The sequence below is a fragment of the Aotus nancymaae genome, unplaced genomic scaffold (genome assembly GCF_030222135.1).
Source record: "Aotus nancymaae isolate 86718 unplaced genomic scaffold, 86718_ANA_hifiasm-v0.15.2.pri h1tg000076l, whole genome shotgun sequence".
Classification (NCBI taxonomy): Eukaryota; Metazoa; Chordata; class Mammalia; order Primates; family Aotidae; genus Aotus; species Aotus nancymaae.
In genome coordinates this window covers 7,747,053-7,767,085 of record NW_026988491.1, presented here as the reverse complement: position 1 = coordinate 7,767,085, position 20,033 = coordinate 7,747,053, and the positions used below count along the sequence as shown (strand labels likewise).

The following is a 20,033-nucleotide window of genomic DNA, read 5'->3' as shown; positions in this document are numbered from 1 at the left end:
GAACCAGGGAGGCAGAGGTTGCAGTGAGCCGAGATTGTGCCACTGCACTCCAACCCAGGTGACAGTACAGTACGAGACTCTGTCTCAAAAAAAAAAAGACCCCAGATCCCAGAGAGCTGCCTTGCCCCTTCTGCCATGTAAGGACCCAATGAGGAGGTGTCAGGTAGGGGACTTCACCAGAGACCAAATCTGCTGGTGCCTTGATGTTGGACTTCCCAGCATCCAGAATGTGAGAAATTAATTTCTGTTGTTTCTAAGTCACCCAGTCTACAGTACTTTGTTCTAGCAGCCCAAACAGACTAAGTTAGGGTTGTTGTTTTAGGAAGTGGGGAATGGAGCTATGCATGGGTATATGCCAGAACAAAGGAAACCAGAAAGTCCTGAAAGATACTAGAAAAGGGAATAGTGGGGACGTGCAGTGTATTAGTTTCCTGAGGCTGCTACAACAAAGCACCACCACCATGGATGGCTTAAATCATAGAAATTCATTCTCCCATAATCCTGGGGACTAGACGTCTGAAATCAAGACTCCCATGCCATGCTCCCTCTGAAGGCTCTGGAGGAGGATCCTTCCTTGCCACTCCCTAGTTTCTGAAGGTCACCAGCAATCCGTAGAATTCCCATATTGTAGACATATCACTCCAGTCTCTGACTTCCTCATCATATGGCATTCTCTTCCTCTGTTTGTGTCTATTTCCAAATTTCCCTCTTCTCCTAAAGACATCAGTCATTGAATTAGGGTTCACTCTCCTCCAGTATGACCTCATCTTAACTTGATTATATCTGCAAAACCCTATTTCCAAATGAGATCGCAGTCACAGGTATCAGTGCTTAAGACCTCAACATATCTTCTTGGGGACACAGTTCAACCCACAATATGTGAGGTTTCCAGGGTGACCAGGAGGAAGAGGATAGAGCAAGGACAGAGATTCAAGGACTTAGTCTCTGGAATGACAAGGAAGGAAGAGACCAGGATAAAGATAGCAGGATTCCGAGGCTAAAACAAGAAACAAGGAAGCTTTCTTCCTCCAGCAACTCATGTCTGTGTTTTATTAACCTTCTAGCACTTTACAAAGAGGGCCCCCAGATTCAACAGAGAACCAGGCTGTCCGTAAACCCCACCAGGCCCCTTCCCCACCGGTGTGCATCTGGCAGCTGCCGTGAGGGCCCCACAGCCCTCCCTGCTGCATCCTGTTGTCTGCTCCTCACCAGATTCTTGGTTGGTTGCCACCTAATTTCTTTTCGGCCTGGACTAATTTCTTGCAGTCCTCAGGCTGGCGGGAAGCATCACTAATTCCCAAAATCCTTCCATATGGCCAATTCAGACCCCTCCATCTGCAAAGCATGCACATTTTCTCGGCTTTATCCTTGAAGCACAATAGCGGTACCCTAAGCCTCCAGGAACGTGGAGCTTGTTTCGGTGTTTTGATTCCCCCTCCTCATTCACTGGTTTACTCAGTTCCCTTTGACCCCTTCCCCCAGATTTGATACCCAAGGCTGAATTTTCCAAGGTGGAGTGTTATGGAGAGTGTGGAGACAGTTAAGAGAAAGCGAGAAGTCTCTCTGCCATTTGACATGGATGTCAGAAAGTCTGGAGCCTTCCCAGGCCTGGCTGGGATCAGCTCTGGGTGTGATGGGTCTCAGCATGTGAACAAAATCAGCATGAACATCACCCTTTGCCAGCTTGGCTCTTGGGGACCAGGGGACAGTTACGAAATAGTGGTCAAGTGACTGAGAATAATGAGGCTTCTGCTCATTAACTTCCCAGGCAAAGCCCAGCCAAGAGCTGTTCTTGCCACCACAGGCCTCTGCATATTTGAGGGAATTATTACACTTCTCCAATGGTTAAGAGTCACTTCACCTCTGGCCTCCAGCTTTTTGACGCTGCCAGAAGCATTCAGTAATCCCTCTGTGACGCATCACCTGTCCCATCTTTACCATTAATTATTTCTTGTTCTTGATTTCCTCTTAAGTGCTAACAGCCATTTCTGAGAAAGACTTGGGATCAGGAACCAAAATATTATAGCTCATATTAAGGTTAAAGCTGAAACAACAAGAAAACCCAGCTACAACCTGCGGCCAGTATGTGCCAGTTTGTGTGAGATTAAAGGAGGTCTTGCCCTGGCACGAGAGACCCAGGTCTTGGGCTCAGTGGGGCTCTGCAGCAGGAAGGGAAGGAAGGGGCTTAAAGAGTTGTGGGATTTCTTTTCTTTCTTTTTTTTGCTGGGGGAGACAGATTCTCTCTCTGTCGCTCAGGCTGGAGTACAGTGGCACGATCTCAGCTCACTGCACCCTCTGCCTCCCTGGTTCAAGCAATTCTCATGCTCCAGCCTCCCAAGTAGCTGGGATTACAGGTGTACACCACTATGCTCAGCTAATTTTTTAAAATTTTTTTGTAGAGATGGGATTTTGCCACATTGGCTAGGCTGATCTCGAACTCCTGGCTTCAAGTAATCCATCTGCCTTGGCCTCCCAAAGTGCTGGGATTACAAGCATGAGCCACCGCATCCAGACGGCTTATCTAATGTTCACAGATGTCTTGCCTCCCTCCTTATCTCTGTTCCCAGCTGGCACTTTTGCTACAAATGGGATTTCTTCATGTAACAAGAAAATGGTCTCCATCAGCCCAGCTTACACTGCTTCAATATAGCTGGCCGCTCCTGTCTTATGGAGCTCAGATACAACATCCTTGAGAATGTTCTCACAGGCCCATTTTACATCAGGGGTTCCGTCATTAGACCAGTTACAGCCCAGGGAAATATTGTTTTGTGATCAGAGAGGATTTCCCCATGGGCTCTGTTTCTAGAAAAAGGAAGGATACAGAGCAGATAAAAACCAGCACAGTCCATTACACCCCCAACTATGAAGACCCATTCGTTCAGTCACAGGTGGGTGCCTTTCCCCCGGCCTAGAATACTCTCCAAACCCGACCCACTTGACAAACCTCGGCTTTTCTTTTAATATCAAGTCTTCCAGTACACATTCACTCACACTCATTCCTTACCAGAGTTGAATACATCCTTTGGACCACCTTAGCACCTTGTACATGCCTCAATTATTTCACTCACTCACTCACTCCTTTGTTAATTTAACAAATGCTTAGGGCACATTACGCCCAACTCCTCCTGGGTTGTGAGTTTCTTAAAATCAGGAATCGTCCCTGTCATCTTGGGTTCTCCAACCTCTGCCAGAGTGCTTGGCCCACTGTCAGGGCTTGGTAACTACTAGAGGTCACAACCTTAAACGTTGGGGTGACTGCAGGACTTGGCCACTCCCTGGCCAGATGGAGAACCTGGGGTGCTGGGTACAGAGGGAGGAACTGAATGCCACAGGTTGCCCAGCTCAAGTCAGTAGTTACGCTATATTCATTGCAAATCCATCATACCCTAGACTTTCAAGAAGGACTGTATGCCTTCTGTAGCAGTGAATGGCAGAATTCAAACTATAACACATACCTGGTTTGGCCTGATATATTGTGTGTGAAAAGTGCTTATTTTTCACATGTTAGATCTGAGACTCTTAAGAGGTCATGGTGGCCAACTTGAATTCCCTGGAGTTATGAACTTCTTCATGGTGTTAACATACCTCCAAAAATGTGCAACTTGTTACCTTATAAGGCAACCCCATAGTTATGAGGGGCTACTTGCTGTCTCCTGGCTACTTTGTCTATCAGTCTAGTTCTCTTCTCTAGGACCACAAGGAAAGTGATCCCTCCCCTTTCCAATGGCCATTTCATATCATGTTCATTCATTGATTCATGCATTCATATATGCATTCATTAATGGAATCATTCATTTAAAAATACTTTTAAGGTCTATTTTGTCCAAGACAGTCAGTTCCTCTGTTCACATTGAGCTGACATCTTTAGAGAAGAGAACTAGAGTTAAGCAACTAAACAAACAGGAGAAATAAAATTATCAAAGAGCCATGAATAAAGAAAATAGGGCAAAATGAGGATTGGGCAAATTTTTTTTTTTTTTTTTTCTGAGACGGAGTTTCGCTCTTGTTACCCAGGCTGGAGTGCAATGGCGCGATCTCGGCTCACTGCAACCTCCACCTCCTGGGTTCAGGCAATTCTCCTGCCTCAGCCTCCTGAGCAGCTGGGATTACAGGCACGCGCCACCATGCCCAGCTAATTTTTTGTATTTTTAGTAGAGATGGGGTTTCAGCATGTTGACCAGGATGGTCTCGATCTCTTGACCTCGTGATCCACCTGCCTTGGCCTCCCAAAGTGCTGGGGTTACAGGCGTGAGCCACCGCGCCTGGCCCTGGGGCAAATTTTGATAGAGTAGATAGAACAGTGGCTTTGAGGTTGAGATGGCTACACACAGTGTGGGAGGAGAGCATCTGGGGAATTGAGGGAAGGGAAGGTGGTCAGTGTGGCTCACGTGGCAGTGAGGAAAGGAGAAAGACAGAAAATGAGGACGGAAGGCTGGGCAGGGTGGCTCATGCCTGTAATTCCAACACTTTGGGAACCTGAGACAGGAGGATTTCTTAAGCTTAGAAGTTCAAGACTAGCCTGGGTAGCATAGCAAAATCTTGTCTCTACAAAAAAAAAAAAAAAAAAAAAAAATTAGCTGGATGTCGTGGTGTGCACCTGTAGTCCAAGCTACTTAGGAGGCTGACGCGGGAGGATCACTTGAGCCCAGGAGTTTGAGGCTGCAGTGAGTGTGATAACACCACTGCATTCCAGCCTGGGCAACAGAGTGAGACCCTGTCTCTAAAATAATAATTTTTTTAAAAAGAAAAGAAAATGAGGATGGCATCTCAGGCAGGGGCCAACCCATGTGGGACCTTGTAGCCATGACAAGGAACTAAGGATCTCTTGTCGGAGAGAGAGAAGCCTTTTGAAGCAGGAGAGGGATGGATAATTTTGCAAGAGCACTTTGAATGTGGGATCTTGAGGTAGATTTCCAAATCCATAAAGACAATGAGGAGCTGCCTGCTACTTTTATTTTGAGGAATCAGAAAGGTTCTGATTTAGAGGTGAGTTTCGGAAGTCCTGGAGAGAGTGCACCATAATATCTGGAACCAGAGTTGGTGCATCCCAAAACAAGCCATGGGATTCTCCTCTTGGAAGGGCATCCTCCTTTTCCAGATAGCCAGGTTTGGTGTTTGTTGTTTTTTGTTTTTCCTGTGTCCCTCTTAGGAATTCCCAGCAACAAGGAAAGAAATAGGAGGCTAGTCAGCAGGAGTTTCATTATTTCCTCATGAAGAAGGATGGGATTATCTCTAGTGAGATACCACGTTCGGTGCCACTGTTGTCTGTGATAGAACCCATGCTGCCAAGGAAGAGTGGATGTCTCATGGTCAGAACCAGGGCCATGGACAATGTATTTATGTGGTTTTTTTTAAGATGCACATCCATTTAAAAACACACACACACAAGCAAGCATCTAGTAAAAGCATTGCCACACATGATGGATAAAGGGCAGTATCCTTAATACACAGAACTCACCTCAATAGGAAACCAGAGGCCCTATTTTGTTTTGAATGGAAAATGATGTGAACAGATTTTTACAGAAAAGGAAATGCAGATGGTTAATAAAATGTATTTAATTTCACTAGAATCAGAGACATGCAAACTAAAACAATAGCAGGATACAGGGTGTCTTTTGGGAGGAATTCTCTGGTCAAATTGAAAAAAATATTTTTTCAAAAACTGCAGTGCTGGTAAGGCTGTAATGAGATGGACACTCTCATAAACAATTTGTGAGATGTATCTTAAAAAGAGGATACTTTTTTTGGGTATCTTACAAAAAGCTTATACTCTTTAATCCGTTAGTCCCACTTCTTAGGATCTATCTTATGAAAATAGTTTAAAATGATGGCACTTATTTATATGTAAAATATTGGAAATAGTCTACCTGATAATAGTAGATGATTGATTGCCTTAATTATGATATATCATTCAGTGAACTATGTGTAGAAATTAAAAATTATATTTTGGAAGATACTTTTGGTAGTAGAGAAAATATTTACATGATGCTATTCTGTGGAAAACATCAAAATCATAATTAATAGAAAGTATAAAGCAATTATGAATGTGAATACATATTATACATATTGAAATTGATCATTGGATCAAAAATGTATATACCAAGGTTGTTAGGAATTTTCTCTGCATTGTAAAATTATGGGTACTTTGTTTACTTTTTTGACATTCCAATGAATTTTTCTTTTGTTTTACACAAGGAATATGTATTACTTTTGAAATCAGATAAAAGCAGCAAATGGTTATAAGTATTCCCTATTGCCCCAGCCTGGGCAACATAGCCAGACGCTGTCTCTACAAAATAGAGAGCAGTAAGTGCTCCCTATCGCCTATCAGAGACACCCACACTCTCCCTTCATTCCTTCTTCCATCACTCTGTTCCTGTAATTCCAGGATTCTAGCTCTAACCATAACCACAGAGTGATACGAATACTGTCATACCATTTTAAACATCAACCTCATTCCTACAGTAAGACTGATTTTTTTGTGTGACTTAAAAGTTAGGAATCCAAAAATAGTTTGATCTTTGGCACTGAGAATCAAACAATGTGTGCGTCCTCCTGGGGCCCTATGATGGAGTAAAAAGCATATGGACTTGGAACCAGATGACCTGAGTTCAAATGCAGCTCTCCTGCTCCCAAGCTTTGTGATTTAGGAAAGTTCCCTGGGCTGCAGTGTTCCCATCTATAAAATGGGGACATGGTTCAGACCTTTACCCGGGTCTGTTTGTGATCACTCCTCGGGATCCTATCTCTAGAGGGACCTAGCAAACAGCCTGGCATGGACTTGGCCATCACATTGGTACTCTTGCTGCTTTCCAGAGGTTGCTACTTGAAAAAACATAAGACAGGTCATTTGTTTTGAGATCTGCAGGAACAACAGCTGGAGCTATAAGGCTACACAGATCCAGCCCTGCTGCCTCTCTGCAGCATATCTTTTTGAACAAGTGACTTAGTCTTCCTGAGCCTCAGAGTGCTCGTTTGTGTGATGGGAGTTGATGACAACATCCACCTCCCAGAGCAGTTGCCCTCACCATGGATAATACATTCAGTAGAGTGCATGGTACCTTGCAAAATCTCAGTCAATTCACTAAGTTATTTGATATATTTTTTTCTGATTGCAAATGAACTGGATGTTCAATGTAGGGAATTTAGGAAAAAAGCCTTAAAAAAAAGAGAGAGAGGCTGGGCGCAGTGGCTCACACCTGTAATCCCAGCACTTTGGGAGGCCGAGGCAGGCAGATCACCTGAAGCTGGGCGTTCGACACCAGCCTGACCAACATGGAGAAACACTTTCTCTACTAAAAATATAAAATTAGTCAGGCATGGTGGTAGGCACTTGTAATCCCAGTTACTCGGGAGGGTGAGGCAGGAGAATCACTTAAGCCCATGAGGCGGAGGTTGCAGTGAGCTGAGATCTCACCATTGCATTCCAGCCTGGGCAACAAGAGCGAAACTCCGTCTCAAAAAAAAAGAAGAAAAGAAAAGAGCGTGCGCATGAGAGAGAGAGAACATATATAATGTTTCCAGCCCTTTGGCTTTATAATGGAGTAGCTGTGCCTTTGCATCTGACCCCACCATCCCCCGCCCCCTCCCCCTTCTGAACTAAGCTGCCCACTTGTGATTGTTATCCCCAGCAAGCTGTGGCTGGACACCCGGTGTTTCATCAATGCCCCAGTGTGGTAACACTGCTGTTGGCTTTCTCAGCAGATCCTTCAAGCCAGACTTCATCTTGGTCCGCCAGCACGCCTACAGCATGGCCCTGGGGGAAGACTACCGCAGCCTGGTCATCGGCCTGCAGTATGGAGGACTGCCTGCTGTCAACTCTCTCTACTCTGTCTACAACTTCTGCAGCAAGCCCTGGGTGGTAGGTGACAGATCAGGCTGACCTGGAGGGATCTGGGAGGCAGTGGGTGGCCTCCCATCCTGTGATGAGCCCACTCCCTAGCATGGAGGCCTCAGTAGTAAACATTCTTACTTAAGCCACTAAACTAAACTTGGATCTCAGGGCTCTTGTTGGAATTGTTGCCTAACAATTATTATATTAATAATATGTTATATTTTATATATTATATATAATGAATATTTATAAGAAATACATACACATTTATATATAGTAGATGATACATGTTACATGTAATATATGACATATGATGTAATAATTGATCTATGTAATATATAATCTATAATACAGTGACATTGTACTATTAATATATAACAAAACATGTTATTATGTAACATATTATGATACAGTATTGTTACAATAATATTAGGCATAAAGATGCACCATATTGTTTTATGAACATTCTGTCATTATTGTTGTTAACAGCAGATACCATTTATTGAGCACTTACTATGTCCCAGAAAACTATGCTACCTGGCACTCATTCTGTCGCTCTCATGTGAAGTGAGTGTTATTCCTTCATTTTACAAAGACAGAAGCTCAGCTTCAGACTGGTTAAGCAACTTGCCCAGTGAGTGGTAAAGCCAAAACTTAAGCCATTTCTCCCCAACACGCAACATTTAATTTCTCTTCTTTTATTCATTAGTTTCAGTCATTCATTTGATTTATTTGAGTTTCCATCCAAATGTTACCTAAAAGAAAGACTTCTTGGCTGGGCGCAGTGGTTGACACCTGTAATCCCAGCACTTTGGGGGGCTGAGGTGGGTGGATCACCTGAAGTTAGGAGTTTGAGACCAGCTTGGCTAACATGGTGAAACCCCTTTTCTACTAAAATTACTAAAAGTTACCTGGGTGTGGTGAGACGCACCTGTAGTCCCATCTCCTCAGGAGGCTGAGGCAGGAGAATCTCTTGAGCCTGGGAGGTGAAGGTTGCAGTGAGCCGAGATTGTGGCATTGAATATTGAACTCCAGCTTGGGCAAGAGGAGCGAAGAAGAAAGAAAGAGAGAAAGAGAGAGAAGGAAAGAAGGAAAGAAAGGAAGGGAGGGAAGGAGGGAGGGAAAGAAGGAAGGGAGAGAGAAAGAAAAAGAAAGAAAGGAAGAAAAGAAAGAAAGAAAGGAAGGAAAGAGAGAGAAGGAAGGAGGGAGGAAGGAAGGAAAGAAGGAAGAAAGGGAAGGAAGGAGAGAAAGAGGGAGGAAGGAAGGAAAGAAGGAAGGAAGGGAAGGAAGGAGAGAAAGAGAGAGGGAGGAAGGAAGGAAGGAAGTTAGTTAATTAGTTAGTTCTAAAAATACCACTCCTCCACTCGCTTTAGTACTCTCAAATCCCTTACCCTGCTTTATTTTTTTTCCTACTTATCTCCACCTAGAATGATAAATTCATCCATTCATTTGTGCATTATCTGTCCCCCTGATTAGAAGTTATTCATTCATGCAACAAATACTTCTTGGGTACTTACTCTGTTCCAGGTACTGTCCTAAGTCCTAGGAACGTAGCAGTGAGCAAGTTAGACCAAAACTCCTGCCCTGTGGATCTTACGTTCTAGTGAGCAGGGGCATGTGTAATGCTTTCATACATATGCCAAATATACAATATGTGCTACGATCAGTGGCAAGGAGGAAGACAAAGGATGGAAAGAGGATAGGTAGTGTGGAGGTTGGGGGTATGTAGAATGTGCTCTGTGAAGCTCATAGTTGTCTGGTCTGTGGTGTTTTGCTATCTGTCTGTGTGACCACCTGGTGGTATAGGGTAGTAGTTGAGAGTGTGAGCTCTGGAGCCAGACTCCTAGGTCCAGGCTTCTCCACTTACGAGCTGTGCTGCTGTAAGCAACCCCCTTAACCTCTCTGAACTCAGCTTCCTTATTTGGAAAGAGGTGATAATAATAGGGCCTTCCTGGTAGGATTATGATTTAATAGATATAAAGTGCTTAAAACGTGGCTGGCACAAAGTACACACTCAACAGATGATAAAAATGATCACTGCCTTAGGTACCTGGAACAAGTCCCATGAAGAGTTGGGACACTCAGTATTTACTGAATGGCTACATGCATTAATTTAATAAGTATGGATAGACTTTACCACTATTGTCATGGCCCTGTTCTCCTCATTCTGCCCTAACTGAGCTTTTTGGCCAATGGCATCCAAGATTTTCAAGTGCCACTGTTAGGAAAGGATCCTAGATAGTTAGCCTTTCTCCACCTTCTTCCACAGTCATCACAAGAGTAGCAACCACAATTTGTCAGCACTAACCATGCGCTATCCTGAGCCCTTAACATGCATACTGTGTTTAATCCTCAGCACCCTTATGAGTGGGAGTTGCTAATAGCTCCATCTTACAGATGAGGAAACTGAGGCTCACATAGCTAGTAGTAAGTGGTAGAGCTAGGCCTCTTCAAAAGTCATGTGCTTACCTGTGGAATTACTCTCCCTCCTGGACTCCAGTTTCCTTATCTGCAAAATGAGGGACCCCCCCCACACACACACACATACATCATTTTCCGTAGTTCTGAGTTCTCCTAAACCCTCCAAATTGACTCCATGTTGTGCTGCATCTGAAGGCTACACCCCAAGGGTTTGCCAACCAATCCTGGGCTGATGCAGAAAGTTCCTAAGTTACTCTGTTCTCAGCGTCCAGACTGTTAGTATTGAGTGACCCCCAAGTCAGGTTGGCCCCTCCTTTAACCACTGGCCATCCGCATGGGACCACAGATTCCAGTAGATTTCTTTATCTTGTTCAGAATCTGATTCACTCTTCTCTGCTTATATCCACCAGAAACTCTCCTTCACCTTCTGGGTGAATTCTAAGCTTTTTGGTCAGGTCTTTAAGGCTGGTGGTCTGTGATGGATCACCCTTCGACCTCATCTCTCATCATCACCTACACCTGATGCCACAGCATGGCAGCAGCAGAGGGTCTCCAGCACACACTAGTCTCAATGCACACCTGGAGTGCCCATTCTCCTTCTCTTATGTCATCTGTTCTAGGGGATCATCCTCATCCTGATCCCCTATCTCATCCCCCTTCCAGGTCCCATCACCACCCATGCTTCCCTCCAGCAAGACATTAGTATCACTGTCATGTACCTGCAGCTGTCTTCCCTCTGGCCTACCCTCCATTTTCAGCTTGTTGCCTCAATAATAAATCGTAGTGATGGAGCTCACCTTTGAGCTCTGGAGACAATAGCTAATACCTGGCAAAACAAGCAAATGTTGAAGCAGGAGTGGGAAGCTCAAGTGGGCTTGAGCTATTGGAAATGAGAGTGGTTGCAACAGCAGAGAAAATACTAACAATCACACCTAGTATTTTAGCACTGCTGTGGACAAAACACTGCCTTTGACACGCTGCTTCCTTACAACAATCCTATGTGGTTGGATCTCTCATTATCTCCACTTTACAAGTGAAGAAACCAAAGCTCAGAAACCTGAATTTATTTCCCAGGTCACACAGCTAATAAGTGGCAAACCGAGAATTTGAACCCAGGGAGGCTGGGTCCAAATCTACATCATCAATTACCATGCAGTGCTGCCTCTCTAGAAAGAAGGCATTGCAGTCAGGGAGTAGGGCATGAACATCAGCAGATTGTACCGTGGAGAAGGACCTTGTATGAAATGCTGAGGCTGTAGTAAGTGCTCATTAAATATGGTTGAGCTGAACCCAGTGTTCTGCCTACTTACTAGGACTTGGGCAGAAATGGAGGGGTTGATACATACAGATGATGGAAAGGATGAATGTCCAGCCAAGGAAACTAGTCCTTATCCCATAGGCAGGGAGCACCTACTGAAGCTCAGCTTAGAACAGTCAGATACTTGAGGCCGCAGATCAAGTGGGAGGTTTTGCCATCCTGTGTAACAACGGTTGATCAATGTTCTCTCCTCTTCTATCCTAGTTCTCTCAACTCATTAAGATCTTCCATTCCCTGGGTCCTGAGAAGTTCCCGCTTGTGGAGCAAACATTTTTCCCCAACCATAAGCCAATGGTGAGTGCCCTTTTTTACTGTTTCTTTTCATGATGTGGAATGAATAACAGATGTCTTGTCCTCAGTCCCTTTGGACAGAGGAGGTGGACTCTAGGGGTTGTACACTGACCACGCAGACTCTAAGGCAGAGCCACAGTGTCCTGTGGGAATATCTGGCTTTCCTAAGGAAAGTCATCTCTGCAGGTGAGATTCAGGCAGTAGGGCACATGACAAAGGTGGACCACATTCCTTGGACATTGGAGATTTTCAGCAAATCAGGGGACAACTTTTGCTGGAATGTTGGAGCCAGAGGCTGATTATAAAGGTAAAAGATGTTTTCAAGGTTGGATGTTGTTTTACTTGAGCCTTTTGTGGAACCTGATTTCAACTCATATTTTAATAAAAAGCAGTAATATTAATATTTGATTTGCATTGATTGTTGAAGGGCAGTTTCCTTACATGTCCTCTTCACTTTCTAATTTCTGAATGCACCTGAGATCTCCTCTGGGAAGTGGTTAGGGCTTAGCTCAGAGTATGTGGTACAGCTTCCCATTTGGAGGATACCTAGATGGAAGAGGTGAATGTCTTTTTGAATGAGGTGAAGGATTCTCCACCTTAAGTCAGAAGAAGTTGGGGGTGAGGGGAACTCTGAGCAGCAGGAAACAGCCTGCAACATGTCTGCTTGCATAGTTTGTGGTCTTCTTAAACTGGTCAAAGGAATGCAAGGCTGTGACCCTGCACTTGGCCTTGCAGGGAATGAGTCTTTGGGAACAGAATAATTAATAGGGTATCCCATAGTCCCAGCTGGGGACTTACTGTGGCTGTTTGTAGAATCCAAGCTCAGGCTGCTGGACTAGACAGCCCTGTTTGGAGACACTGATGGGTAGGACTGCAGGTTCCAGGAGGAAGCAGTCTAACCAAGCAGAATTTTCTGTTGATGATCTTTCCCCTGCATCTGACTGAGCAAGAGTCACAGAATGCAGAATGTGCTGGTTGAGATAAGAAGGGCACATGTGAAACCCAACATATCCCCAAATGCTGAATTTTCCCCACTATATGCATGCTTACAATGGAGAATATTCAGAGTTCGTTATCAAACCAGCCTAAGTTTGAATCCCCGTTCTGTCTACACACTAGGTCTCAGGAAAATGACTTTATCTCTGTAAGCCCCAACTTCTTCAGGTAAAAACCATGGATAATGGTGGAGCAACCTCATTGAGTAGTTGAGATTTCATGGGATCCTGTGTATAAAGTGCTGCACCTGGCATATGATAGGAGTAGCTTTAAAAGAAGGGTGAAAGCTACAACCTGGAACATTGTCAATGGTGGGATGAAAGTCGGGTGAGGGGTCTGCAGCCAGTCCAGCCCATTGACAGGGACAGGCCCTGCTGTAAACTCTGAAAGGAGGTTGTTATAAGCACTGGGAAAAGGTCACCAGCTGTCGTGAGACCTCATGAGTTCCTGGTGTTCCCAACTAGGCCAAGCCATACTTGGAATTTCAAGCAGGCAATTGACAGCAAGGACTGCTGTTTGCAGGCTGCCCCTCCCCACCTCCACCAGGTTGGGATTCTTAGGAAGAAAACAAGGAGGGCTGAGTGAGGACTCCAATCTGGGGATACTTGTACCACCAGTAGGTGATTAGGTACAGACATATTAATAGATCCAGATTCAGCAGAACTAGGGAGGACTCTAGCAATAGAATCAGGGAGCAAAGTCAAGGCAGAGCACCTCTCCTGAGATTCCTTCTGCAAGGGAAAAGGACTAGAGCAGGGTGGGGTCAGGCTGCAGAAGTGCATGGCAGGAGGGACGGGTCCAGGCCTGGAGTTGGGGACAGACTTCCAAGGCCTGCTATTGTGTACGTAACTCCCAGTGGCGGTCAAAAGACAGCAAGGCAAAAGACAGCAGATGTGTGATAGAAATAAAACCACTTTACTGTTTAGAATAAAGGACACACTATAAAAAGTGAACATTATGCAATATTACAAGACAATATACATTTACGGAATATAAAATTCATAAATAACATGGAGGAAAACTGTAAACAGTGCTACAAAATTTAGCAACAAATACATTCCTTCTAGACAGGGTTTTCTCTAGTTGGTTTCTCTCCATCACTTCTGGGTTTCAGGACAGCAGACTGGCTAAAGGGAAAGGTAAGTGGGAGAATCTAAGAAGCCCCTACCCCCAAAACATAAACTATTCTCAAAGTTCTTCCCTTCCTCTCACCTCCAAAGAACCAGTTTGGAAGTTGTTATCACATCTACCTCCCCTACTCTCTCCCATTTTGTTTTGCGTTTGCCATCAGATTTTTAGAATGTTTCTCTCTGATAAAAATACTCTAGCGACATGTTTACCTTAGGTAGCCAGAAGCCAGACACTTGGGTGCCATCTTGGTGTAGTCCAGATTGTCAGTCAGCATGTGCAAGATACAGGTCAGAGCATGGCAGGGTAGTGTCTCCTGGGGGACACAGTGTCCCCTAGACAGGGCTATTCCAAAAAGTCATTTGTTTCTTTAATTGTTCAAGAATCATGTTGCCATTATGAGGCAGGTCTGGAACTAGGGGAGGGTAAAGACAGGAGTCTCCAAGTATTACCTGCCCTGGACAGAGCAGAGCACTGGCCTGAGAGGTGAGAGCCTGGGCATGGAGCTTCCTTGATTGGAAGGCAGAAGAGATGCCCAAAGGAGGCAATGAGAACTTGGAATTGTATCTCCCATGGCCCTGGATTCTTAGGAAAATCATGGCCTCCCAACTGGAAGGATAACAGGACTTGGGGTGAAGTAAATTGTAGTCTCCCCAGGGCCAGGTGCTTTAAACTTTTTTTCCTACTCCAGGAACCATTGGGATTCCAATAGGGAGGAGGCTGGAGGAGTCTCAGTTCCTTCTAGTTCTCCCAATTCACCAGTCTAGCTGCTTGCCTAGAAGTATTTTACTTTACTCCATTCCACTGTAGAATTTGATTCAGGAAAATGGCGGCATGTGGGTTTCATTTTTTTTCTCTTAAACACAATGTACACATATTACAGCCTACACATGACACAAGATTTAGCAAAATAAAATGTTCACGATATGATTGAAATACAGAAGTGTCTCAGCTACATAAATGACTTTAAATTATACAGTAAGTGAACGGGTGAAATAAACAAAGCTATAGCTTATAGAAAGCTCAAAACCGCCCTCTGACATTGCTTTGTGAAAGACCCTTCTTTGTCCAGGGCCTTCTCACCAAGGCCTAACAGATGGGGCTGTGGTTCTGCTAATGTATCGACTCTGCAGGGAAACTTCAGGTGCCTCACGCTCAGCCTTCACCCAGGTCCCTCCTTGGGTGAGAGGGCCTGACCACACCAGGGAGTGAGAATGGCCAGATGCCTCACAGAGAAGACATTGATGTCCTCTTGTGGGAGGGAGCTTGCGTAGGTTGGTCAGTCATGCCCCACCATGCAAGACTTTGTGGTTAAAATAAGGACAATCCCAAAACACCAAGTCTGGGCTCATCCCTTAAAAACCACTGACCTGCTGGCCTCAGCTTCGTCTGCTCACGCTGCCTCACAGAGAGGGCCAAGCCTCCCATTCCCCCTCTGCCAAATGGCATGACCACAAAGGGAAAGGTACAAGGTAATGAAATCGATCCCAAGGAAACCCAATGCCTGTACTGTCTTCCCGATCTGGGGTTCTGCCAAGCACCTTGCCTGGGAATTTGTGTGTGTGCAAGACACTATAATGTGTTGTCTGCTGCTTTTTTTTTTCTTCTCCTGTTTCAATTGGCAGCTCTGTTTCCTAAAGTGGAATGAACTGAAGGTACAAATACTAATAGAAGATAAATACCCATAAGCTGAAAAAAGAGAGAGCAATCATGTTCAATGTCACCATCCTACCACCCCCCATTCTGTAAAATATACATTATCACCTACTCTCGGCATCTCATTTTTGACACTAAAACTTAAAATAATTTTATTTAATAGGAGAACTTATATTATAGTTTTACTTCAAAGCAACACAACAGAAACCCTAAAACTGATTGCAGACTCAGGCTTCCCCAGTGACCAACAATTTTAATTCCAAGAGGTGAGGATCTCAGGAGGTGGCATTCACCCACCAGTGAGCTAGGGAAAGGGGACCAACCTGTCTCCACGCCCAGAAGAGGAGTCCCTCCAGTCAAGGCAGGACACTCTGCAGCTCTCCCTCCTGTGCCCAGGCCATTGACTACACTCTCATCTGCCATCTGAGCCAAGCCAGGAAGGCAGTTAAAGGAAAGCCCCCAAATATGAAGCAGGGAAAAGGAGACGGACAGAGGTCAAATGACCTGTGATAGGGAAGAGAGGGTGCTGAGGGTGTTCAGAATTTCAAATTTTAATTAAAATGAAAAAAAAATGTCAACTTGGAATGTCATGATTTTCTTCAAACAAGCAATAACAACAAAATAGAAGAGATTAAACTATTGGCATATTTAACAGCATTGAACAGAATTCTGTGTCCTGTAAAAAAAATTAGCTTATGTCCCCATGTGGGTATATGCAAATATGTATACAAACATATCCCCCTAGGTGAGCTAAACATTATTCTGGAAATAATATCCTCTACCCAAGTCTACTTGGCTATATCTGTGGATAGTGTATGGTGTGTGTAGGTCTCCAATTTACATAAAGGCAAGCTCCCGGCCAAATCTACCAAAGAGTTTTCCAGGAGGAAATCTGGTGGGAGGCGGGGAGAGGAAAGACATTCATCTCAGTCTTTCACCTGAGCTTTTGTACAAGGCAGGCAGATTGCCTCCTGACCTCAGGCAGATGTTTAAGTCTTCACCAACTAAGAAAACTCTGTTATTCTGGCCTGGGTGCTTGCTCCAGACCCAGGAACATCTGGTCAACCCAAGCATCACTGGACTGGGGAATTGTGTGTGTGCTGCATCATCTCCGACTCTCTTGTAGTTTCTTCCTTCCCTCCCTCACTCTCACATGCAGACACAGACAGAAACAGTCTGGTTGGGACATGCAGTGGCAGCTCCTGGTGTATAAGATCTTTCACACACCTTAAGTCTATCTGCTCGCTGCCTTTGACTGATCCTGAAATGGTTGGCCTTTCAGCAAGTTCCTTGTCTGTGTCCTTAATTTATTGGAAGAGAAGGGCAAAGAGAGGAGGGTCTAGGAGATGTTGAGGTGGGGAAGAAGAAAAAGGGGTGGGAATTACAATGCCCAAATGGAATAGTTTTTCAATTTCTGTTTTCCTAAAAAAATAGAGATTATATTATCACGAAGAAGAGGAAAATACAGGTTCCTCATTCTTTCTGGCATGGCACCAGAAATTCCCAGGTGGAAATGAGTGATGTCAAAACCAAAAAGAAGGGGCAGGGTGGGGTCAGGAGGATAGTTCTCACTAAACCCCATATGACAGCATAGACCTTTCTTTAAGTGTTCCAAGTGCTAAATTTGCGAGAAAACAGGCACTAATTTCATTGTCATCATCTGGGAAGAGTTAGTGTCCGAGGGAAGCTCAGCGGGAAGGGAGGGAAGTGAGGTGGGGCAGGGTCTGGCGTTCAGGGGTCTGTGGCATTGATGATGCTTTTGTCCGGGGGGGCCCATCCTCGGTACCAGCTGCAGTAGCCTCCCTTCTGCCGGATGCAGGCATAGTGTTTGGACTGGTAGCCAGGGTAGCCGAAATTGGAGAGCATGTCGGTCCAGAGACACTCGTTCTTGGAAGTCACAAAGCAAGGCAGGTAGTAGCAGGACTTGATCTGCAATTAGATAACAGCCAGCGGTTGATAGACTCCATGATATGCCCAGGCCTGAGGCTGCTGAGCCTGGATTCAGACCCTGGGACCACTGCAGGGGAAGCTAGCCACATCAGTCCCTCAGTGATAATAATATAAATAGCACTAGCAAATATTTGTTAAGTACCTACTATCTAACAGACATTCTGCTAAGTGCTTTTATATTATTCTCTTTAATTTTCATAACAGTTTTATCTCCCTTTTTACAGATAAAGAAATTAACTAACTTGCTCCAGGTCACACAGCCAGTAAGTAGCAGGATTAGACCATTGAGAGGGCTTTTTCATCTCAAATAGATGGGAGACCTCAGTTGTTTAAGGGAATTGAGGAATTAGAAAGGTTAGAGCATAGACTTTCTAGCTGCCCTAGGTTGGAAACCAGATTCAGTGAGCTGTGTGACCTAGGGCTAGTTACCTAAGCTCTCTGAGCTCGCATTTACAAAATGGAGATCATAGTAATTAAAACCACACAGGGTTGTTTTGAAGATTAAGTGAGAGAATGGCCCAACTCCCTCCCACAGCAGGAAGGCTGTGCCTTGGCCCCCTATACTTGAGCCATGGGGGTGGGCCTGGTTGAAGAGAGACCTTCTGTAGCATCTGATATCTGCAGTCCTGGGCCTGTTAGCCCACCTGGGGTGGGGTTACCAATGAGTCAGCTACCAGGGTGAGCCCTCTTGAAACCACTTGACAGAACCCGCCAGTGTCAGGATCCTATACCTATAGCCTTGAACTGCCAGGTGGGGCAAGGGACTCAAGTGCCCTCTTTATCCAACAGCTTCCAAGTAGTCATCATGGAGGCAGCCGATTACAGCAGAAAGGCATTCTTCCCTCCCCGCCTTCCTCACTGCCCCACCTGGGAGCAACATTCCTACCATGTCTGCTCAGACCTACCCCTCTGCCCTGGCTTAACACAAGCACAGCCTTCCCAGCCCGAGGGCCCGGCGCCCAGTGCATTGGGAGCTGATGTTTCTGGGGCTGCAAGTCAGCACCTCCCCTCTTCCCCCAGTGACTCCAGGGCTTACCTTGCAGTTACAACCCAGATGGTACCGATAGTTCAGCCCCTTGCGCTGGGAGAGGGTGAGCTGGTCCCACCTCTCCACAAAGTTGCACAGCCCTGTATACATCTTGCCATCATAGACGCGACCTACAGGAGGGAAGAAGAAAACAAGGAGAGGGTTGTTTTGTCCAGAGTCTAACCAGGAAAGAATTCACGCCTACTATGTTCCCACTTAGCCCAGGCACTGTGACTGGGTACTTCTCAGACCCATGATTTTATTTTGCCCTCCCCGGTAAAGTGATTTGCCAAAGGTCCCAAGCCCATTAAATACTGGAGCTAGGACTAGAGACCAACTCTTTACTCCCTTTATAATGATTTATTGTTTTTGTTTTCTCCTTTACTACATTCACTGCCTAAAGATGAATACCTTTCAAAGACAGGCCTATCAGGTTGACTGTGAGGTGGAGAGGAACAGACAATCCCTTTTTATTTACAGTAAAGTTGAGAAACTACAAATTAGTAGATTCCTCCACAAGGTGAGTTGTGGAGCTAATTCCAAAGTCCAGCCTAGGTATAGGAGCCTCAAGCTCTTAGCATTGGGTAAGTAGGATGGATTCAACATTAGAGACTCCTTACAATTTTTTAGACATATGATGAGTCAACTACTCCTGTGTTCTTCTGAAGTCAAGAAACAGTGGATCTTGGCCAAACCCTGGCCTAGAAGCTAGAGTTGGCCATTACCTGTCAGCAGGTACTGGTACTTGTTGACCTCCAGCTTAAGGCCACAGAGACTCTCAGAAGCCTCTGTGTGGATGTACTGCACGTGGGGCATCTTGGTGAAGCCTCGGTACATCTGTGGGCAAAAGGAACATCATGACTTCTTCCTTTCCAATTTGGACACCCATATGATCCACAATCCCACTGCTGGGTATATATCCAAAGGAAGGGAAATCTGAATATGGAAGAGGTGTCTGTACTCCCATGTTTACCGCAGCAATTTCACAATAGCCAAGATATTAAATCAACCTAAGTGCCCATTAACAAATGAATGGATAAACAAAATCTGGCATCTGTACCCTATGGAATATTATTCATCCATAGAAAAGAATGAAATCTTGTCATTTGTGGCAACACCACTGGAACTGGAGATCATTTTGCTAAATGAAATAAGCCAGGCACAGAAAGACAAATATACCATGTTCTCACTCATATGTGTGAGCTAAGAAAGTAAATCTCATGAAGATAGACAGTGGATTGGTGGTTACCAAAGGCAGCAAAGGTAGCAGGAAGTGGGGGAAAGAGACCCAATTAATGGGTACAAAAATACAAGTAGGCAGAATAAGTAAGACCCAATGTTCAACAAATCAGTGGAATGACCACAGTAAACAATAACTTATTATATATCTCAAAATAGCTGGTAGAGGATCA

General features: G+C 44.8%; 2 protein-coding genes across 3 annotated transcripts in view; one reads left to right on the top strand and one right to left on the bottom strand.

The window, feature by feature from the left end:
• Positions 1-20,033, top strand: part of SYN3 (synapsin III) — a 497,817-nt gene that overhangs the window by 164,698 nt on the left and 313,086 nt on the right. The window contains exons 5-6 of one of the 2 annotated variants that reach the window (XM_021669371.2): positions 7,705-7,861; positions 11,778-11,867. In XM_021669371.2, coding sequence (XP_021525046.1) covers positions 7,705-7,861; positions 11,778-11,867 — 247 coding nt within the window. Of the gene's footprint in view, positions 1-7,701; positions 7,862-11,777; positions 11,868-20,033 lie in introns of both variants that reach the window. The other variant, XM_064367947.1, reaches the window with a different exon arrangement.
• The window catches only part of TIMP3 (TIMP metallopeptidase inhibitor 3), a 55,808-nt gene continuing 49,529 nt past the window's right edge, over positions 13,755-20,033 (bottom strand). Inside the window, exons 3-5 of the mRNA XM_012471416.3 lie at positions 19,347-19,458; positions 18,631-18,752; positions 13,755-17,573 (exon numbers count right to left, since the gene is read on the bottom strand). Coding sequence (XP_012326839.1) covers positions 17,376-17,573; positions 18,631-18,752; positions 19,347-19,458 — 432 coding nt within the window. The 3' untranslated portion in view covers positions 13,755-17,375. The remainder of the gene's footprint in view (positions 17,574-18,630; positions 18,753-19,346; positions 19,459-20,033) is intronic.